The sequence below is a fragment of the Herpailurus yagouaroundi genome, unplaced genomic scaffold (genome assembly GCF_014898765.1).
Source record: "Herpailurus yagouaroundi ecotype Mexico unplaced genomic scaffold, PumYag 208, whole genome shotgun sequence".
In the NCBI taxonomy this organism is placed as follows: Eukaryota; Metazoa; Chordata; class Mammalia; order Carnivora; family Felidae; genus Herpailurus; species Herpailurus yagouaroundi.
Genome location: NW_024412439.1, coordinates 1,725,984 through 1,749,547, shown reverse-complemented (window position 1 = coordinate 1,749,547; position 23,564 = coordinate 1,725,984). Strand labels below are relative to the sequence as shown.

Genomic DNA, 23,564 nt, shown 5'->3' with positions numbered 1-23,564 from the left:
ATTGAGTTTCATGGCTTTCTAGATGCCGGACACTCAAGATCACACCCCCCGCCCCGAATGTGAAACAGTAGGAGGAGAGGACCCGACAGGGAGTACAGAGTTACATCAAGGGTCCCGAATCATGCGTGCGGGAGCACTTGTCTCCTGCGAGCTGCTGACAGGCTGGCCAGCACTAACCTCTGATAACGAACCTGTCTGAGTGACTGCAGAAGTTGAGCTACTGGACAGCATCGCCTCCATTTAAAATTTTTCTAATACTTTAGTGCCCACCATTAGCCTGTACTAAAATAAAACAGAAGATGTACTGACGACATCAGATCTCAACGTTAACTATCTGGCGAAGACCACAACGGCCAGGCTTCCGGCAACCTGGCAAGACTAAGAACCGCGGAGCTCGCACAAGCCTACGGCGCAACTCGGAACGATGCAGGATGAGACGCGCAGGTGATTTTCACTACAGGAAGAAGAAACTAAAAAAAGGCGGGGGCAAAATGATAGGAGTGTTGAAATAAACCAAAACACAGGAAAGGAATGCAAGGACCCGGAAACGGGAAGGATTACACGAGTCCCCCTCTGAAGCCCTGACTTCTAAGTCCGATTTGGCTTTCCATGCCCACTTCTCCCCTGTGTGACGCAAGCACCTCCGTGCACTTCTCCAAAATGGAGTCACATGTGTCTCTGAGGAAGTAACAGCACCCCACACACGCAGGAGCCAGAAGCGATGGAAGTCGTCCTGTGCTCTGCACTTTCCCCACCCCGATGCTGGAAGGTGAAGGGCAAGGGGTGCCCACGGGGGAGTTCTCCACCAGCACCCTGGCCCTTCGGCATGCCAGGCAGAGAGGCCACAAGAACTCAGTGCTCCCAGCTCTGCCCAGGTCTGCCGAGGATGCCAAGTGGCAGAGGGATAGAAACAAGCGGCCCCCGCCCTTCTCCACGGCACACATGCTCCCAGGAAGGCATGGGATGCGACGACAGGTCCCCTTCAACTGTTCTTCCCAGAGGAGCCAGGGGGCTACGAGACTTCATCCCGATGAACCAAGGACAGGACAGATGTTCAACATTCGGTCGAAGTATGTGTGTTGCGAGGCTAAATTCTCCCGAGACCAGGCTTTCTTTGGTATTTTTTACACATTTAAACACAAATCAAACATGCAGCAAAATTTAGCATCTCTAAGCTCAAAAACGGTACACCCTATATAAACTGATTTTCAGACATTATTAAAAGCCACTTTGAGGTGAAGAACTTTCATACACAGAGGCACTCGGGGGCGTCCGTGGACAGTGCGGCATTTGATCAAAAACCGATGCAGAGAACCTCACCACACAGACTCCTCCACACCCACCTTACACATCTGTGGCCTCGACAACTTTCCAAACACACACATACGTATGTCAAACGTCACACACCAGACAGGAATACATCCTTCAATACGTTATTTTACCTTCTCAGCTCATTTAATCTACATGATAATAAGTGGTGATCATTTTTCAATGACCTGCAGTCAAAGCTTTAAGAAGCCCAAGTAAGTAAACCCCACTCCCCCTGCCTTTTTTGGGGGGACCAGAAGAGCTTCCCTGCAAGTTGTATAAGATTCCCACTACTGACAGGCAACGTCATAGGTCCTATTCTCGTTAAGAGCCTCTGCTCCAGTACCTGGTTACTTCCACCCTTCGAGAACCCTGAAAGAACACCTGAAAGCCAGCAGTTATGTCAGAAAAATTAGCAGAATAAGACATACCGATTTTAAAATGTCATAATTCTTCCTGTCCAGTCAGCTCTTATGAGTCCAAGCACTCTTGCCCAGAAAGAAACCCAGAGAGACCCCCGTGTCTGTTGGCTAAGGACTCACTTTGAGACAGTCTGGATGATGAAAACATCCTTTCCCCTCACGGATTCTTGAATCTGTACTCTTGTTTCTGGCAGGAAAAGGAAAAATAGAGGCGGTGGTGAAGACAGCATATAATTTAAATTTTTGAAAATGCACAAAAAAGTCTGCCTCATCCCCAGTGTCACAAAATGTGGAGAATGGAACTGTTAAAAACATTCACAAGGCTTTTGGTGCTGTAAGTGATAATGAACACACTGGCATCAACCACCCTTTTTATTTTATTTTTCTTTTTTCTTTTTTTAATATATGTAATTTATTGGCAAATTGGTTTCCATACAACACCCAGTGCTCATCCCAAAAGGTGCCCTCCTCAATACCCATCACCCACCCGCCCCTCAATCACCGTTTTTAAACATGTCAACGTTACAGTTCGTGCTACTGAGAGAATTCCATTTCCCACTTGGACCACGTAATCTACCCTTCTTACTTCCACACAGGCAGGGAGCACTGAGCCACGCTGAGCAGGGTATCTCTATGGGAAACTACATACTCATTCATAAAAGCAGCAACAATTAACTTATTTGGCAATAAGTGTTATAAAAACATTGTAAGAATAAAGACAAAGAAAGTTTAACATCCCTACTCTCAAAAAATCTTGTGAATGGCCACAAGGAAACAATGAGACAAATGAAGAATGGGGCATTCTTCAAAGTATCACACGAAGAAAAGAAATGTCCTAGATGAGAAGAAACTAAAGAGAGACAGAAATCACATCCCTTGAGGGGCGCCTGGGTGACTCAGTCGGTTGAGCATCCGACTTTGAGCTCAGGTCATGATCTCACGTGAGTTCTCTCATGAGTTCTCGCCCCACATCCGGCTGGCTGCTGTCAGCATGGAGCCCACTGTGGGTCCTTTGTCCCCTTCTCTCTGCCCCTCCCTGCTCATGTGCTCTCTCTCTCTCTCTCTCAAAAATAACAGTAAAAAAAAAAAAAAAACCAACAGAAAAACAACAGTGAAAAAGAAAACACATTGCTTGAGCCAAGAATCCCGGTTTGGGAAAAAAAAAAAAAAAAACCTAATAGCTGTAAAAGGCTCTCTAGGACAACAAGGGAAATCTGAATATTGGCGAGATATTACATAATTAGAGAATGGTCATTTATTTCTTTTAACTAGACAATGTATTCATGCAGAACAAAGTCCTTTTCCTCAGGAGGGGCACAGCCAAGCATTCAGAGCTTAAGTGACCTGATGCCTGCAACTTACTTTCAAAAGGTTGCACGCATTCATATTCATGTTGCAAAATGTAAGCTGTTGAGTCCACGGCAGACATACACATGGGATATTCACAGCTCTAGTCTCTTAACCTTTTTACAGGTCCAAACATTTTTGTTAAAAATGTTGGGGAAAAACAGAATGTGTGTTTACAAAGGAATATACAGTACCAAGGAAAGAAAATGAACTTTAGGGTCGGGGAGAGCTGGGTTTGAATCCTGACTCTGTCACTTCGGGGACTTGGAGACTTTGTAGCTAACATCACCCCTGAACACAGTGCTTCAGTCCCTGGTAACAGCGAGGAATCCACAAACGTCAGTTCCAGCCTTCCTTCCCGATAGACACCAAGTATTCTCCCCACCCTCAGGCAGGAACCCAGAGGGCAGACGAACTTTCCTCCTGGGACGAGACTCCCACCACCAGCTCTCCCTAACCCTCCCTTCCAGGCTACACAAAGGGCATCACGCAATCTGCTTTAGCAGCAGACCCTTCTCCAAACTCTCCCTGCGTATCTTCTTCAATTACACATTTTTCCTACTGAAGCCACATGGGGGATCTTGGGAGACAGGAAAAAGGTGGCAGTGATGGTAGAAATAAATAGGGGGGAAACAAATTTGTGCCTTTTCATCAAAGCGTCTTGTAAGTTCTCCCAATATTTAGGTAACTGCCAAAATCCTACAGTGGAAAAGGACAGGGAACCGGTGTTTCCCGAGCACCTACTATGCACCAAGAAGTGTGAAGGCACACAAATTATCCCATTAAATCCTCAAAGCAGCACAAATCATTCGCAGTTTAGAAAAATTAAATAACTCGCCAAGGATAAGTCGTCTGACCCTCGGGTCCTGGTAAGCTGTCCATCATTCCTGCTAGGATAATTTCAAATATCCACCATTTCTACAGAAATTACAAAGAGTAAGTAACACGTGAACAAGTGCACAATGTGGGGTGTTTATGTAATGACGGAAATCAATTAACAAAACATTTCCTAACGGCAACTTATGGGGAATAAAGAATGGCAACCAGTTAACACCGTGGCCACACAGGGCTTTCTCATCCCACCTAAGGGGACACAAATTCACACAACTGCTGAGCTAGATTTCCATTCAGTGGGCCAGCTGCATGCATGGCTGCAGTCTTTACTGAATGAGGTCTGAGAACTGGAGTTCAAGCCCCCAGATGGTCTACGTCCAGTTGGTATTCGCCACCTTGCCCGCTGGACTTCCCGCAGGCGGAAATAACCGGCCGCTGGGTCCAACTATTTTAAGAGCAGAGGATGAAGGACAGAGCCAGAACGTCACGTTCCACAAAAAGATCAACATCACACGCATGTCTGAGATAGCTCACCTCTGTTAGGTTCCTGGTAAACCTGCACTTTGCCCATCTCCACCCCCAGCCGCCTAGGGAAGAGAAAAGGGGGAAAAAGCTGAAAAGGTAATAGAAATAAAATCGACTCAACATCTTTACTATTTAAGGATGATTCATAAATTGATTGAAAATGAGACAAAGCGAAACAAAACAGAGGCACTCTTACCATAAAATTTAAAGTGGATACGATACTGCCTGTCGCTCCGTTACCTAACCCCCACCCCACGCCTCCCCAAGAAGGCCTCCGGAGGCCAGCTTAGCCTGATCGAGCCTGTCCCTGGGCTACACCAACCCCTCCTGCCTTTGAACCTTCTGTTCCCTCTGCCTGGAGGGTTTCTCAATTCACGTACCATCCCCTGGGCTTAAAAGGCACCTGAGCTAAAATAGAACAACCTGCACAAACCTTTCCCTTCATCCCGTTTTCTTCACACTATCACCACCTGAAATTCTCGTTTGTTTTGTTGACTTTCTTCTCGTCTGGCTCCCCTACTACACAGAAGAAGAAAGGATCCTGACTGTTCAGTTCACTGTTAATCCCCAATATCTAGATCAAGGTCTAATACATAGTAGGGGGTTCAAACTTTATTTAATAACTAAAACTAGACTGAACTACAATCTATGTAAACTATGTTCATACAGAATACACTTCGTTGCTCTTCATACGCAAGTAATTCTCCACGTATGCGGCACCTAACACAATCCCTGGCACTTATAGAGACTCGATAAACGTCTGCCGAACGAACGTGTAGGGAGTTACGACAGTTCACAAAAAAAGTGAGCCCTTAATATACAGACGATACACAGACCAACTACAAAACATCTGTTCTCAAGTTTAACAATCAGTGCTATTCCGATAGTCAAATTTAAAACATGACATAATGAGGGCGCCTGTGACTGGAAGAAATGAAGAACCTTCACCTCCATTGGCTCCTCGAAACGATCATCACACTTGAAGTGATCATCAGAAAAGCATAAGGAGGGGAGCCTGGGGGGCTCAGCCAGCTAAGCATCTGACTTCAGCTCAGGTCATGATCTCACGGGTTGTGAGTTCGAGGCCGCATCAGGCTCTGTGCTGACAGCTCAGAGCCTGAAGCCTGCTTCAGATTCTGTGTCTGCCTCTGCCTCTCTCTCTCTCAAAAATAAACATAAAAAAATTGTTCTTACAACATGACATACTGAATATGGATTTTAATGGCACGAAGTACTCACTCAGCAATTTTCTTTGAAAGCTCCATACACGAGGAGTTAGAATTTGCCGAAAACAACACCAGACCTCCTTTCGTTATGTTCATCTTGGTTTCTAATTCAGGTGGCGCCACACAAAACATCAAAACCTTCTTGGTTTTCCAATTCTCAGAGCCTAGGAGGATTAAAAGCATATTAAGAACCACCACAGAATATGAAATTCACCTGAATGAACTTTTTTTTTTTTTTTTTTTTACTAGCAAATGACTTAAGCTGAAGGAAATTAGTTTTCGCCATGATGGAGTCTTTTATATCAAATATATGTATGGACAAATAAAAAGTTCATTTGGGTTTCAGGGTTCCGGATTTATGGAAAAATGTTACTGCATGATTTAATTAGTTTTCATGACCACTGGGAACAAACGATAAACTTACAAGAAAGGCGGAGCTGAAGAGCTCAGTGTTTTACTGTTTGCTGCTTAAAGTCAATTATGGACAACCTCCTTTTATTCTCTGACAACAAAATTCCTCCTGGATTAACACACAGAAAAATGGCAGAGCCATTAGCAAGGACATGGACTGATCGATCCTTCAATGATGAATAAAATAGCCCATCTGTGCCCAGCTTTTCCTATAATAACTATTTACCCCCAAACCTCCCCCTTGGCTGCCAGCTGCCTCTCTGATGCCCTGAGTCATGTCTAAGCTGGACCTTGGCATCTAAGTTTTTCTGAACTGGAACACAAGGCTGAGACCAAATAATAACCCCAAAGGGAAGGAAAGCAACCACCCAACTGACAGGCAGCAGGGCACAAACAGAAAAACCCCTGGCCCGAGAGTCATCAGAGCCAAGGTGGTAATCCCACGGGCCGTTCAGGGGCTCCTTCACTCTCTGGGCTGCGTCCTTATCACCCAAGGAAGGTACAGGACTAGATGCCGTAGCAATAACCTAGTAGGCCACGGGGCGGGGGGACCTTCCCGGCGAGCCCACTGCATTTCCTCGGTTGATGTCTCCAGGAAGATTACAAAGGGACCGAAGCCAAGCGGATCTTTCTTGTTACTCTTAAATTTTAATTCCACTGGTACACACACACATTCTCCTCGTGAGGAACTGAAACTTGATGTTTAGGCTAACATCACTAGCACCAATCCCAGGCTCCTTCCCACCCACGTCCCCAGGAACGGACAGTTCTTATCAGTTTGATACGGCCACCACCTGACCTGTACCCATTCACATGCGACCCCCGCCTCATAAAAAAAATATGTACAAAAATACTTTTCTAATGTAAAAAAAATCATTGTGCAAATTTATCTATAATCTTTTTTGTTAAACGATGTATTTTGACAACCCGGGGGTTGTATATTTACAAAATATACTTTTGAACTGCTTCGAGTACTCCATGGTGCGGAGATGTCACATGTAGCGGGTCACCATCCTAAACAGGGCTCCTAGCGCACGTGTGCGCGTCTCTGCTGTAATTGCAAGAACCGCTGGGTCCTTGGGGCAGGGCAATTTATAGGTACGGACGCACCAGCAGGCTAGGAGAGCACATTTCCCGAGAGTGCCTCTTACGGGGCATCCCGTGATGGGAAAAATGGAGCACTACAATGAAAACTGACCTACAGCCTATGAATTCCAAACACAAACACATGCACAAATGACCAAAGCCCTAAGGAGACCAACGAGGATACCTACGATGGAAAGTGGCTCGGGAGCAGGGATCAGCCAACTACAGCCCACGGGCCAAACCAGATCCCTCCAAATGCTCGTTCTGTACATAAAATCATATTGGAACACAGCCATGCTCACTGCCTACAAACTGTCTATGGATACAATGATAGAGGTGAGTACAGGCCATACAGCTGAAAACACTGATCATCTGGGCCTCCACAGAAAGTCCGCTGACACCTGCTTTAGGGCAGTGTGGGCCAGAGTGGCTGGTACAGATGAAAAAAAGAATGTATTTAGTCATCAATACTCAAAGTTGGAAGAGATCTTAAGTATCTTCCAACACCATCTCTCAACCAATGCTATGTCTGTCTTTAGGAACAGATGGCACAGGTCTGGAGACAGAAACAATAAAAACTCATTCTCCTGTAGTTATAAATACAGGCTTTGGAGTCAAATTCACGATTGCATCTGGGCTCAACTCACTGCGAGGTTCTGTATGAATGAGTCTCTCTTAGCCTTAGGGTAAAGTGACCTTACAGGGTTGCTGTAAAATTAATTTCTGTACAGCACTTAACACAGTGTGCCACACAGAGGATCTGCTTGGTAAATGGAAGCTGGCTACATTGGTATCCACTTTCAAGGTTTTGGTTTTCTACTAAACAAGTGCGGTTACATGCATATGTTGGCCATCTTGTTACATTCCCCAAACCTCAAATAAGAAGCTTCTTAAGGTACCACAGTGTTCTTGACAGGACATGGAACACTCAGAACAAAAGCATCTGAGGGTAGAAAGAGCTCTGAGAGATAACCAGGCCCATCTACAGGACTCCCGCCAAGGAGCCACTCCAGGTGCCTGAACAGCTCGAGCCCAGGGCCATATCCTAGGGGCCCATCATTCCAAATTCTTCCTTAGAACACGCTAAACTTCCTCTCCCTGCCCTCAACACCTCCTGGTCTTTGCCCTTTCCTTGATAATTTACAGGAAACATCAAATTCCTTTTCCACTGGGCAGTGCGCAACCTATCTCAAGATGGCTCTCTTGCCTCTGTGCCTTCTCTTCCCCAGGATACTTCCTGCAGCCTTTCGTTATTGGTCACAGTTTGAACGCCCTTCACCACTGACTGTGGTCTCTTACGTCCTAAGTCTTCCGACATCAGGTTTCTATAACCAAAACCCACCACCATCAAAACGGCACAGGTAGGGGCATCCATTTGGAAACGGTTATCGACAGTCATATTCTGCGCCTACTCACTGCACAAGATGTTCAAACTTAAGGGCTGTTGCTAGCTTGGGTTCTCCTTTTCCCTACTGGAAATTCAAGTTGTACTCCCTACCAAGCTTCAAAAAAGTGAGTTTTAGAGATTATCCTCAGAAACATAATCACCAGGATGGGGCCTGGCAGAAGGCTCATTACCACAAAGCTTTAGCGTGAAATGGAAAGTGAAGAGAGCACTCTCATTCTCCCTGCTCCGCAACCCTGTAAACTACAGCTGCTTTTACATTTACCCTAAATTTACCCCACAATGTGTGAGAATTATTTATAACACAGATGAAAACACGTCCTTTTCCGAGGCTCTCAGTACCTTTCGAAAAGCAAACCCTACTCCTCTCTTGAATGAGACTGGACAATCTATGAAGTCTCCTGAATGAATCCGCACTGAAAGACCACTCGCTTTGGATGGTGCCAGCAGTCCTTCCAAAACCACTTTTCCACATTTCAGATGAGGAAGGCTTGCCTTAAAGTGTGATGCTTTCCCTCCAAAGCATCCGCTGCAAACACCTCCTATCTAAAGACACCGGAGTAAGCGTGAAATCCCGGGCTTGCCTTCCGTGGTTACTAGCGACCCGTTCTTGGGTAGGTGGCTTGGCCCTTCCCTTCCTGACAACAGAGATAGATGTCTGGGAAGATCAGCTTCCCCACCAGTACCGAAGGTCCAGGACAGCAGAGATTTTTTTTTTTTCCCCATTATATTCCCTGCTGTATATCCGGTGCCTAGTACCTGGTACATGGGGGCGCAACGGTGTTTGCCAAAGTAACAAACAGTTGTTGAATAAAGCCTGACCTCACTGAGTCGCAACAATTAACAAATGGTACTCAAAGCAGTCTGCAAACTAAAAAGCATCATAAGATGCAAACAACTATTATTTTTATTGCTGACGTACCTCGCTCAAAAACAACTGCTTTTTATATCAGTACTGAAGAGAATTAGGGCAAAACCTAAGCCGAATTAATCTTCCGTGTCTCTGTGATCCCAGGCTCTTTGCCCGTCTCTCCAGCAGCACGTTTTCTTACAGCTAACGCTGTTTTCTAAGTGCTCTGAATTCTTACGGCAACTCAAGAAAGCAGGTACTCGAAGTGGACCCATTTTACACATGGGGAAATGTGGCCGGAGATTAAGAAACGTGCTCAAGGCTGCGCGGCTTCTAAGCAGCTGACGACAGCTGAGTTTCAGTCTGACTTGTAGCAGACAGTTGTATGCAACGGCACAGAAAATGATGATACTCCCATGCTGAATTCAGCATCACAGCAGAATCAGACAAACACCCAGATTTTTTTAAATGTCTAGACAGGCCTTGTTTGAAATACAATTTATACCAGGTGTTGAAGAAAGAACACAACACATAACTTTTAGTATTTCCCCTTTTGGTCATTTGTACCGGGGCAAGAAAAGAACAAGCCATATATGTTCAATGATGGTCACTGCAAGATTTCTTTTAAGAGCAACACTGGACAGATAGAAAGCATCCATAATGGGGTAATTAAGTAAAATTCGGAAATATATAGTCAACATAATAAAAACGGTAAATATCCAGGACTCTGTACAGTGCTTATGTTAAGTGAATAAGCGCAGAATTTCATCTCTGCTAATCAAAACTGGGTAATCATGGTATATAGACCGGGTCAGGGTAGGAACACGGGCAGGAAGAAGGGTAGGATTTAGCGGAGTTCAATGATGTGGCTGAATTATTTTTATTTGCTCATTTAAATCTTCTAAACGTAAGAAATCACACTTCTTCATGCTCCAAATCCCCAGTCTGCATTTCCTTATTCTTTATAAAAGCTAAACACCCAAACTGCGCCAATATTAAAATAAAGGGGGAAAAACCCTATCGTCAATGCAATATGCTGGGGAAAAAACATTTTAAAGTCAAATAGTATCTAAAAATCACATCGAGGTCCTCCCTCAACCTCTGCTGGGTGAGCTCTGGGTGGAAAAAAAAAAAAAAAAAAAAAAAAAACAACCGGCCAGAGAAGAACAGAAATGGTCCGCGACTAGCAAGGCCAGTCAACTTAGAATCAGGGGCTGTGTCAGACCAGGGGCCGGAGATGGCTGGGTTGGAGGCTCGTTTTCTGAGCCGCCGGTCCCGTAATTAGGGCTCGACTCCCAAAGGCGCCCGGAGCTGGGTCACCCGGGACCGCGCGCCGGGCCCGAGCCCCGCGGGCCCCGCGAAGGAGAGGAGGGAGGGAGGGAGGGAGGGAGGGAGGGGGCGGCTGCGGGCGCGAGCCCGGGGTCGCCCCGCCGTATCCCCCCGCCCAGCCGCCGCCCCGGGACCGCGCGACCCGTCCGCCAGCCGGCGCCGCGGGACTCCCCGCCCCTTGCACCTGCGCCCCGCACTGCCGGAGCCCGCCGGTCCGCGCCGCCACTCGTCGCTGGCTCCCGCCCGCCTACCTGGCCCCGACCCCAGCCCCGGCCCCGCCGCAGCCTCGGCTGCCGAAGGAAGAAAGCGCCGGCTCTCCAGGCGGCTTCTCTAGGAGCAAAATGGCGACTCCATGCGCAAGAACGGCGTCCACGGCGACTGCGAGGCCTGTGGGCGGGGCAGAGGGCGGGGCCGGGAGCCGGGATTGCGGAGGCACCTGGCTCGCGGGCCGTGGGCGGGGCCCACCCGAGGGGAGGAGCGGGGAGGGGGGGGGGCGGGGGAGGTGCAGGCTAGAGAGGTGGGGCCATGCTGGCAAGAGGGGCGGGGAGGTGGACGGGGCTGAGCCTCTTTGGACCCCTGGGATGCGGGGGCTGTGAAAGCAAAGGTGTGGAATTACAAATGTCTGGGTTCAAGTCTTTAGTGGCTTGTAACCTTGGGCAAAGTCACTTCACCTCTCTGAGCCTCAATTTCCTCATCCGAAAAATGAAAATGACAGTAACATCTATCTCATAGGGTTATGAGGATTAAGTGAGATAACACCTGCAGAGCTTTGTAGCTCAGTTCCTGCCATGCAGTAAACAATCAGTTGGTATCATTATTTCCTTTGTTGACCTGTCTTCTTTTATATTTTTTATTTTTTTTAATTTTCATTTTTTTGAAGTTTATTTATTTTTGAGAGAGACAGAGACAGCATGCGAGTGGGTTCAGGCAGAGAGAGAGGGAGGCACAGAATCTGAAGCAGGCTGCAGGCTCCCAGCTGTCAGCACAGAGCCCGACGTGGGGCTCGAACTCATGAGCTGTGAGATCATGACCTGAGCTGAAGTCGGACGCTCAACCGACTGAGCCACCCAGGCGCCCCTCTTTTATATTTTTTAAATGTTTGTTTTTATTTTGGAGAGAGAGAGACAGACAGAGGATCCGAAGCAGGCTCCTCGCTGACAGCAGAGAACCCGATGCAGGGCTCGTGAGATCATGACCTGAGCCAAAGTCAGTCACTTAACTGACTGAGCCACCCAGGCACCCCAACCTTTCTTCTTTTATTTTGTTTTGTTTTGTTTTTTAACGTTTTTATTTATTTTTGAGACAGAGAGAGACAGAGCATGAAAGGGGGAGGGGCAGAGAGAGAAGGAGACACAGAATCGGAAGCAGGCTCCAGGCCCTGAGCCATCAGCCCAGAGCCCGACGCGGGGCTCGAACTCACGGACCGTGAGATCGTGACCTGAGGCTGAAGTCGGACGCCCAACCGACTGCGCCACCCAGGCGCCCCTCTTCTTTTATTTTGTAAAGGAATTGGTGCTTTTGGTATCCATTGCCTGAATTCTTTATAATCTAAATATAACCATATTTATATGGTTTATTTTAATTTTAAATATAATAATAGCAAATGCAGGGGCATCCGGGTGGTTCGGTCATGAAGTTCTGACTCTTCATCTCAGCTCAGGTCTTGATCTCAGCGTCCTGAATTCAAGCCCTGCATTGGTCTCTGCGCTGGGTATGAAACCTACCTAAACAAACAAACAAACAAACAAACAAACAAAGCAAATACATATGTAGCACTTACCCTGTATCAAAACAAGCCCTCTTAAGTCCTTACCATATATTAACCATAATGTATTTAGTCCTCACAAGGGCGTGAAGTAGACATTATTGCCTTCTCCGTTTTAATACCTATGGGAACTGAAACACCCACACTGAATGACTTGACAAATGACTAAGTGGACGAGAATTGCAATCCAGGAGGCCTGGCACCAAACTCTGCATTATGCTGATCCCTATACCACATTGCATCTCCAATTCTGCTTTGGATTTTTCACAAGCGTGAGGCATGAAATCATTCATTAAAGGTTGGGCAGCTAGCCAGAAGCAGCCAGCCTCTTATTTTACAATTGGGGAATACAAGCATCTCGATTTATGAGTTATAAATTGTGTGATCCTTCATGAAATGGCGTTAAGACAGTTCCTTTGCCTGACAACTTTACAGGGACATACTTCTTGCAAAGGGCACGACCCGTGAGCCCACTGATACATTCGCGGGACAAAACTGAATCCTCTTCCAGGAGCCCATCGTTGGGTTTTCGTCACTTCTCTTGCACTGCAATCTAACCCTTGCCCAACCTCACCTGCCTGCTTCGACCAGCCGCATGGGATCCACCTTTCACGTCACATGTCACGGTAGGAATGGATCGGACCGATCGGGACAGCTCATCCCTCTCAGCTCCAAGGATAGGCCGCTGAGCCAATGGGAGCCCAAGAGACACAAGCCAGAGCCGCGTGGGTAACTGTGGCGGGTGGCTCGCTCTCTTGCTCTGCTTGTCAGGATACCTAGAGGGGAACCACCGGGAAAAAATGCTGATAGAGGAACAGAGCGGGAGGGAGATAGACGGGCTCAGTCGAATTTAGGCTGAGCCTGAAGTCTGGAGTTCCCTGGATTTTCATTTATGGGAGCCAGTAAGTTTCTCCCCTCCACCCTCTTAAGCCAGCGTGAATTGGGTTTCTATCATTCTCAGGGGCCTGCGTGTTCTGCCCCTGCTTCTGTATTGTTTTTTCTCACCAGCCTGGTCCACCCTGTCCGCACTATAGGGTCCTTGCACGTGCTGTTCCTGCCTCCCAGAAGGCACTTCCTCCTGCAGTCCTCTCCCCCTGCATCTCAACACGACTGTCATTTTCAAGCCTTCCCCAAACCGTCCCCTCCCCAACCAAAAAACCTATTTCATGTACTTTTCCTTCACTAAGCCTATCATGATTGCCAATTACTGCTAATCATGCACTTACTTGGATGATTATTTCATAAATATCCCTATTCTAGGCCCCATAGCCTGTAAGCCCCATGCGGGCAGGCCGTTTGTGTCTTCTGCTGACCAGTATTTCCCAGTACCCAGAACAGTGTCGAACACAGGCATGGTACTCAAGAAATGTCTCTAAAATGGGTGACCTGAGACTTAGCCCCTTGGTAGAAAGGAGTTGGGCAATAGTACAGAATTATATAGTATTTGCACCACACAAAGAGAATGTTCTGGAAATTTTACAGATCCGCTTTCCTGAGCCAAGTATGGGCTGCTCCCGCATAGCATTGCTTCCAGGCTTCCAGTGAAATGGCTAGTTTCTCTTCAGTTCCCCTCACTGCAGGCACTTAGCTTCTAGTGTCCCTTGTCCATCTGCCTTCCATTCTCCAACGACTCTTTTGAAAGCCCTGGGAGCTGATGTCTCATCTCCCATTCTCATTATCCTTGGGGTTTAGGTCACGGGAGTCAGCTGTGGTGGACATCCGGCCCAGATGACCTACCAGTGACTGCAGCCCCAGTCACCACCTGACTGCAATTGTACGAGAGACCCTCGAGCGAGAATCACCCAGCTGAGCCCAATCAATCCACAGAACATTGAGCGATAACAATCAACTTTTGTATTAAGTCACTGAGTTTGGAGATGTCTTGTTACACAGCTATGGGTAATGAGAGAGAAAGGAGCAGAGCCAGAATTTGAAGACCGTTGTTGGGGGCGCCTGGGTGGCTCAATCGGTTAAGCGGCCGACTTCGGCTCAGGTCACAATCTCGCGGTCCGTGAGCCCGAGCCCCGCGTCGGGCTCTGTGCTGACAGCTCAGAGCCTGGAGCCTGTTTCAGATTCCGTGTCGCCCGCTCTCTGACCCTCCCCCCATTCATGCTCTGTCGCTCTCTGTCTCAAAAATAAACATTAAAAAAATTTTTTAATAAATAAATAAATGTTAAAAAAAAATTTATGAAGACCGTAGTTGGGCTCCTGGTGGTTCAGTTGGTTAAGTCCCGGACTTTGGCTCAGGTCATGATCTCACAGTTTGTGGGTTCAAGGCCCGCATCGGGCTCTGTGCTGACAGCTCGGAGCCTGCTTCAGATTCTGTGTCTCCCTCTCATGCGCGTGGTCTCACTCTCTCTCAAAAATAAGCATTAAAAAAAAAATTTTAAAGGCCATGGTCATTTCCACCCTAATGCAGTTTTGGGCTAGTGTATTGCTAGGCCTTGATAATCCCTTGCACAGTTGGAGGTTTACTGAGTCTGTATGTATTACAGAAGTGATCACCTTGCCTGCATCACATTGTTGACCACATTCAAGGGCTGAACTGTTGCACGTAAAATATGAATCAAGACACCCACACCTAAAACATTCCCCCTCAAACTTTTTTTTTAATGAAACTTTTTTATTTTTATTTTTTTTTTTTAATTTTTTTTTCAACGTTTATTATTTTTGGGACAGAGAGAGACAGAGCATGAACGGGGGAGGGGCAGAGAGAGAGGGAGACACAGAATCGGAAACAGGCTCCAGGCTCCGAGCCATCAGCCCAGAGCCCGACGCGGGGCTCGAACTCACGGACCGCGAGATCGTGACCTGGCTGAAGTCGGACGCTTAACCGACTGCGCCACCCAGGCGCCCCTGAAACTCTTTTTTAAAGGGAGAGGAAACTTGCTATCGTTTTGGAGAAGTTTTTCAGCAGAGTGGCATAGCAGAAAATACAGGCATCTCCAAATACATGTTGAAATGAGAACTCAGGGACTTGACCATCAGTCACTAAAACCAGGGTCTGCCTCCTGCCCCCTCATTGCAGAAATGACCCCCAACGGAGAGGTGAGGGCACCTCTCTGAGCCTCAGTTTGCTCACCTGAAAAATGGATACTAAGATTAGTGGTCGTATGGGGATTCCGGGTAGGGAATGACTTCTCCGAGGGATCCAGGACTAAAAGGCCACCAGAGGAAGCTCTCTGGCAGCTGTCTCTCCACTCTTGCATCGCTGGCCATCAGTGGCTTTGTTTCTTCTCCAAGTGGAGGAGTATGGCAGCTGGCCTGGCTGTGGAAGGCAGCAGGGACCAGGGGCCTGCTCGCTAGTCAAGGGAACTTTGTAAGTTTCCATCATTGAACCCTTTCCCTCATCCTCTGGATTTTCTCCTTTTTCTAGTCCCCCTCCCCCCCAAAATGAAAAAAACTTCATTATCTTTCATGATTATTAATATTTACATGTAAAAAAAATCCAAACACACAAAGAGAAAAAAGTAAAAAGATATTTGCCATTATCTCACCATGGACAGATGGTCACTCCCGACATTTTTTTAATCTCCCTTTTTCACTTAACAATTTATTGCAGACATAGTTCACGTTAATGAACTTAAGTCAAGGTCATCATCATGTGTACCATGGACTAAACAGCACAGACTTGGCAGAGAAAGACAAATATCCTACGACTTCACTCATCTGAGGGCTTTAAGACACAAAACAGATGAACATAAGGGAAGGGAAGAAAAAGAATTTAAAAACAGGGAGGGGGACAAAACAGAAGAGACTCTTAAATATAGAGAACAAACTGAGGGTTACGGGAGGGGTTGTGGGAGGGGGGATGGGCTCAATGGGGGAGGGGCGCTAAGGAATCTACTCCTGAAATCACTATTGCACTAGATGCTAACTAACTTGGATGTAAATTAAAAAATAATAATAAATTAAAAAAAAAAAAACAGCATAGACTTGGGACCCAGTCAGCCTATGTCTAAAGTCCTTCTCCTCTGCGATCTTCACCCTTCCATACCTGCTTCCTCAGCTGTAAGAGGGGAATGATCGTAGCGGCTGCCTCATAGGGTTGTCGCGGTGACCAAGTGAGTTATTACCTGGCATGCTGTTGCCAACCACTTTCTGTTCGCTGCACTTACTCTGCACTACGGTGATACGGATGGACTGTGCCGGTCTTAACCCGTCTCTAAATCTGAGCACTTTTCATTAAGATACACAAGCTGTCTTTGCACCTCTGCCCGAGTGTTTTCTCACAATTACTCGAGGTAAACTTGTTGGTCCAAGGGTATGCAATTTTTCAAATTTTGTCCCCAAGAAACTTTGTGCGAATTTACATTCTCGCCAAAAACAGGAGGAGTGTCCATTTCTCCTCATCCCCGCTCACACCGAGCACTATCACTTTTGGGTTTTGTTTTTTACTTGGTCCAGTGGATTGTCAATGTTTCCTGGGCTTTTAAAATTACTCGTCCGCATCAAGCTGCCCGTAGCTCCCCTGGCCACCTTGCTAGCTGACCTTCAGCTCCGTTCGTTCACTCCACAAATATTGATTGAGTACCTACCACGTGCCAGGCCCAGTTAGAGAGCTGGGCTGCGGCAGAGAATGACAAATCACCTACCTCATGAGATGGCCAAGGAGTAGGCGAGCCACTGCATGCTAAGTGTTTAGCAACTGCCTGCTTTAGCACCCGGGAAGCTATACTATCTAAGTGAGACCTTTATAAATAAACACAGAATATACATTTTGTAAATGTATAAATGATATTGCATCACTGTATATATAACATTATCATTATACATAAAATGATAATATCAAGTATTATCATTATCATGTTTAGCCACAGGACCTAAGAAGTCACTTCTCTCTCTCCCTCAGTCTGCTCATCTATAAATGTCTGCCCAAGAGAATTTTAAAGGGTTGTTTTGGGGTTTTGGTTTATTTATTTTGAGCGAGAGAGGGGCGCAGGGTGCACAGGGGAGAGGCAGAGAGAGAGAGGGAAAAAGAGAGTCCCAAACGGGCTCCACACTCTCAGCACAGAACCCGACTCACGAACCGTGAGATCAAGACCTGAGCTGGAATCAGGAGTTGGATGCTTAACTGACTGAGCCACCCAAGTGCCCCCAAAACAGTTGTTTAAACACATACTTGCATACAGATGTGAAAAGCAGGGGTTCTTAAACTGGAATGCCTATCTTAATCAACTGGAGAGATTGTGAAAACACAGAATGCCAGGCCCAGCCCCAGAGTTGCTGATTCAATGAGGTCTGGTGGAACCTGAGCCTCTGCATTTCTAACAAGTGTCCATGGGCTCTCGATGCCTCCGTCCAGCAGTCATGCTCCGACGGCCACTCTCTGGGAGCTCTAAGGATGAAGGAGAGAGTGGATATTGATGAGCTAGTAGCCATTCCCATCACAGATGGGAAGGGGCCCTGAACCGTGTCCCACGAAGGAGCGCTCACAGCATTAAGACCTTCCAAGGCTTTGCCTTTGCACACTTCCTCCACATCCTCTATATAAATATATGAAAATGCATCCGCATATCATGGAAAATTAAACTCTTTGCTATAAAATAAAATTTGGAAGGGTGTTTTATGATGGTGCTTCTGAAATCATTTGGCCATAGGTGAGTCCCTCAACCTCTGACTGACGGATTTCTAAGCAATCAGCGTTCATCTTACTTTATGGGAAATCCTTACAAAGTGAGAAAATCTAAGCCCCATGTTTTCCACTGTCCTGAAAATTGTGTGGACATTAGATTTAATGATGAAGAGGTTGACTATAATGCTACACTTTGTGGACTTTTAATTAAACATTTATTGGGGCACCTGGATGGCTCAGTCAGTTGAGTGTCGACTTCGGCTCAGGTCATGATCTCATGGTTCGTGGCTTCGAGCCCCGCGTCGGGTTCTGTGCTGACAGCTTGCTCAGAGCCTGGGGCCTGCTTCGGATTCTGTGTCTCCTTCTCTCTCTGCCCCTCCCCTGCTAGTTCTCTGTCTCTCTCTGTCTCTCAAAAATAAATAAACATTTAAAAAAATTTAATAAAAACACATTTATTAATATTGGTTTTGCAGGGCTTTAAAAAATGTTTTGGATGCAATGAAAAAAAAAATTAGGTCTTGGGGCGCCTGGGTGGCTCAATCGGTTGAGCATCAGACTTCAGCTCAGGGCAGGATCCCACAGTTCGGGGGTTCAAGCCCCACAAGGGACTCGCTGCTGTCAGCACAGAGTCTGCTTGGATCTTCTGTCCCCCCTCTCTCTGGCCCTCCCCTGCTCTCTCACTCTCTCTCTTAAAAATAAATAAACATAAAAAGATCTAGATCTCAAATATAAATGAAGGCCCTTGAAATAGTCCTAATCCCTAGGCTTGGTGCCAAAGAAGTTTGCCAAACAAAGTGGAAGCTCTCCTGAAGATCCTGGACATGGACCCTGGAGAGGCTCCCCACCTGGAAATCACTGCAGGGCTGTCACAGGGGAGGGAGCAGCTGGGCCCTGTTCCTCACCCAGGCTCCAAACGGAGTCAGGGCAGGAACGGCCAGGAAACCTGTTTCGTCTCAGCCTCAGGAAGCTGGTCAGGGCTGCCAGCACAGGGCCTGTCCTGACCGGGGAGGAGCCACTGGGAATGGCAACAGAGACACCTCTGTAGGTTAGGATGGGCTGGGTTCTGCTGCAGCAACAAATGAGCCCCAAATAATCATTGGTCATATCAACAAAGAGTTCTTTCTGACGCCATGTGTCCACCACGGGTCATCTAGAAGCTCTAATCCATATGGCCCACGCTCCCGCCAGCCTGAAGCCACAACCCCCACGTGGGCCACTGTCCCCCTCCCAGCGGAGAGAAAAAAGAGATCTGTGGCTAATTGTGCATCAACCGTTACCGCTTCCGCTGGGAAATAGCATGTGTCACTTCTCCTCCCGTTGGACAAAGGTACTCTCCTTGACCAAGTTCTCCTCAGGCTCCTCTGAGTTCTCTTTCGACCAGGGCATGACTTTTGGATTTCTGTGCTCCTCTTTGCTTTGTCCAATTTGGGCAAGGATCTTGCTGAGTCAGTCTAGCCAGAATCCGCCCTCCTCCCATCACCTCCTTATCTTATGAGGTGGATTACCTCATCTTTCTTTGGGGGGCATGGAAAGAACAGATGAGTTCATTGGTGCTTATCAGAAAATTCCTGGGGCACTTGGGTGACTCAGCTGGTTAAGCGTCCAACTCTTTATTTCAGCTCAGGGCATGATCTCATGGTTCGTGAGTTCAAGCCCCACATCAGGCTCTGTGCTGACAGTGCAGAGCCTGCTTGGGATCCTCTCGCTCTCCCTCTCTCTTTGCCCCTCCTCCACTTGCGCTCTGTCAAAATAAATAAACACTTAAAAATCTTAAGTTTTCTGGCATGTGGTATTATCTTTCGGTTACGTAAGATATTCTCCTTTAAAGAGGTACATGCTTAAGTATTTACAGGTGAAAAGTTACAAGACCACAGGAGTGGGTTTCAGGTGAGGGCTGGCCATCAAACTCACTGCGCCCAACGGCTCACCCAGCCCCTTAGAAAAGATATGGAACAGGAAAAGTGGACTTCACAAACAGCTTTCTTTTGTCCTTAATTTTTGCAATGAACAGTGTTCTAGCTGTAGGCAACATCAACAAAGGGAAGCCACTGGCTCTGGGGTCCCTTGCTAGTCAAGTTGCCCTGTAAAGGTTAAGAGGCTCCTTCCTATTCTTCCGTAAAGCTACAGTCAATTACACGTTATGCCAGGAATAACAAAACAATACACACACACACACACACACACACACACACAAACTACCTTCAACCCGCCCCCTCCCTCCCAAAAGGGAAACTTTCCCACATAAGCAAATTGTCCTAGATTCCACTTCAGTCAAGTTTTGTGCCAGAGACCAGATGAATCCAGGCCCCCATTTTTCTCTCCCCACCACTCGCTTTTCATCCTTAGTGTTGCTTCCACTCGTAGACAGCTCATCAGACGGTGGTTAACAGCTTCTGGAGCTGTCTCCTTCCAGAAAGACATTCAGCAGCCTCGGCCCTCGCATTCGCCGCAAAAGTCCCAGGCTCACTCTGATTGGACAGGCTCGGTCACAGTCCCACCCCTGAGCCAATCAGTTAAGCCAAGGAATATTAGCCCTGATTGGCCTACCCTGAGTCACATGCCCCACACCTGGATCTAGGGTGGAGTCAGCAGGGGCAAAGAGCCCTAGGAATGGAGGCGGGGGAGGGGACGACTGGGTGTGGCTGGGTTCTGGAAGGTGGGGTGGGGTTAGAGGCAGCTGTCGGAGATGAGAGCCGAGAGGGAGTTGACTTGGTGACCAGGTCCCAACCCACTTCAGAGGACATGTGGATCTTAGTTGGTTCTGAGTACTTCTTCAACCTGTAGGTCCCCACAGTGATTTTTTTTGGACACGGTGTGCGCTTGGCTGGTTGGCCGGATTTTTTTTCTTCTCCCCCAAGTATTAATTAACCTGTTTTCCTCGCGCTCAGCCCAGCCCATGTCTGGAGCCAGCACTGGCTGGGTGTCGTAGTTCACAAAGTGACCACGAGGTGGAGATAGAGAGGCGAGAAACCTGTCGCTAGTCTTCGGTTTTTGTTTACTTCCTAGTGAAGTATAAAATACATATAGAAAAGTGCATCTTACAGATTCAGTTCAATGAATTCTCACAAACAGAGAAAATGAATGTAACCAGCATTCAATCATCTCAAGAGGCAGAATATGACCAACACCTCGGGAGCCTCCCTCTTGCCTTCTGCCAACCCACTCCTCCCTCTGCGTGCAAAGATCACCACTGTCCTGACTCACAGAGCTCTCTGTTCATCAATCTTTGTTTTGTCATCTACACCCATACAGTCATACCGTATGTGCTCCTTTGGGTCTGGCCTTTTCATTCAACATTCGTTTGTGAGCTTTATCCATGTTGTCATGTGTAGTTGTATTTTTTTTTTAATGTTTATTTATTTTTGAGAGACAGAGTGTCAGTGGGGGAGGGCAGAAAGAGAGAGACACAGAATCGGAAGCAGGCTCCAGGCTCTGAGCTGTCAGCACAGAACCCGATCTGCGCTTGAACTCAAGAACTGTGAGATCGTGGCCTGAGCCAAAGTCAGGCACTTAACCGACTGAGCCACCCAGGCGCCCCAGTTTTATTTTATTTTTTTGTCAAGTAAATGCTACCCCCAAAGAGGGACTCCAAATCACAACCCCGAGATCAAGAGTCACATGCTCCACCGAGTGAGCCACCCAGACACCCCTGTAGTTGTATTTTTGAATGAACACAGTTCATTATGGTTCTGTAGTTCCCACATCGCTTGTCCTTGCTGTTGTTGATGGGCGTTTGGGTAATTTCCGGTTTGGGGCCATTATGCGTAGTGCTGTTATGAATCTTTCACTTCACGGAGATTATATGTATTTTTGTTGGGTGTATACCTGTGAATGAGATTGTTGGACCGTTGGTTATATAAATATTTGTTTAGCATTGGCAGCTACTGCCAAGCTGCCTCCAACACAGTTGAGCTGATTTACATACCCATCGGTGGTGCAACAGTGTTCCAGTTGCACAGGTATTTTCTGTCTTTTCCACTGTGGCCATTCAAATCCGTTAGGCTTTTTTTTTTTTTTTTTTTACTTTATTTGTTTATTTTAAGAGAAAGAGAGACCGCGGGGGAGGGGCAGACACAGAGGGAGAGAGAGAATCCCAAGCAGGCTCTGCACTGTCAGCGCTGAACCCGGACACGGGGCTCGATCCCTCCAACCAGGAGATCAAGACCTAAGCCAAAATCAAGTCGGACATTTAACCGACTGAGCCAACCGAGGCGCCCCTTAACAGCTTTATTAGGTATAGCTGATATACTGTAACGTTCACAAGTCAATGATGTTTGGTAAATTTGTGGAGTTGTGTAATCACCATCGTGAACCAAGTATCGAAAATTTCCTTCACTCCAAAAAGATCTCTCATGTCCTTTTTAGCTTGGGTTTTAACCTCCTTGTTTTCAACAGCCTTAGGCATTTCCTTGGTTCCAGGCACTTGGCTAAGCATATCAGTGATTTTAAAAATCAGTAAGACCTGGTCCTTGCAGCCTAGGGAGAGACAGACATGGAATCCAATTACGGTGATTCAGGGCAAGCACAGAGCACCATGGCATGTGTAGTGACCCAGAAAAGGTTGAGGGATCCCGATTGCACCTGGTGGGGATGACAGGGAAGGAGAATCAGCTTGGCCACCACCTGGGGGAAAATGTCCCTCCAAAGAAGAGCTCAGCTTTCCGGGCCTTGCTTGGCGAACTTTCCCAACCAGGGGCTTGATTAGGGGACTCTGCCCTTTATACCCACAGCTTTCTGGGTTTCAGCTCAAGTCCACCTCCCCCACTAGACTGAGAGCTCTTAAGGACGAGGGTCTCGGCTCACTCTTTCACTGTTGTGTTTAGGGCTTGACACAATGTCTAACACATAGTAGGTGCTTGTATTAGCTTCGTGGGCTGCCATAAGAAAATACCATAAACTGGGGGGCCTGAAACAACAGAAATTTATTCTTTTATGGTTCTGGAGGCTCAAAGTCAGAAGTCAAGGTGTGGGCAGGGTCCCTCTCCCTCTGAAGTCTCTAAGGCAGGATGCTTCTTGGCCTTTTTTTTTTTTTTTTAACAACAATAACAACAACAAGAAAATGATTTATGTGTAACACAGCCCAGTCTCCATCACTTGAGCAAGCATAGAGGTAGAAAAGAGTCACACTGAAGCATCATGTGGCTTAAGGCAGAACTTTATGCCTCCCCAAACGGCAAGCCCGTCTCCTCCCAGAGAGCCATCCCAGAGCCAACCGAACACACAAACAGGCAAGCCCAGAATGAACTTGGGCCCAGGCCTCCGCACGTCTCGCCCTCCCCACCGCCCTCCGAGCTTCCTTGGCTTCAGCCTTCCACCCTTCCAGCCCAACCAGGCCAGCCCCCAGCTTCTGTGATTGCTGGCAGTCCTCGCCTTGTAATACATGTCTCCAACCTCCGCCTTGTCCTCACGTGAGAAACAAAGGCAAAAGAAAAAAAAATATGCGTACCATTTACAGCCCATTGACAAGTCCTTGAGACAGGC

At 47.1% G+C, this 23,564-nt stretch overlaps 1 protein-coding gene across 4 annotated transcripts in view; it reads right to left on the bottom strand.

Moving 5' to 3' along the window:
- PRPSAP2 (phosphoribosyl pyrophosphate synthetase associated protein 2) overlaps nt 1-11,131 on the bottom strand; it is a 49,898-nt gene extending 38,767 nt beyond the window's left edge. For 2 of the 4 annotated variants that reach the window (XR_005783978.1, XM_040453047.1), the window contains exons 1-5: nt 10,995-11,131; nt 6,087-6,182; nt 5,676-5,826; nt 4,446-4,498; nt 1,851-1,917 (exon numbers count right to left, since the gene is read on the bottom strand). Coding sequence is in view for 3 of the 4 variants with exons in the window: in XM_040453047.1 (XP_040308981.1) it covers nt 1,851-1,917; nt 4,446-4,498; nt 5,676-5,794 (239 nt within the window). In the remaining variant the exon portion in view is untranslated. The remainder of the gene's footprint in view (nt 1-1,850; nt 1,918-4,445; nt 4,499-5,675; nt 5,827-6,086; nt 6,183-10,994) is intronic. The other 2 variants (XM_040453045.1, XM_040453046.1) reach the window with 2 other exon arrangements.
- Nucleotides 11,132-23,564: the final 12,433 nt, after the last annotated feature.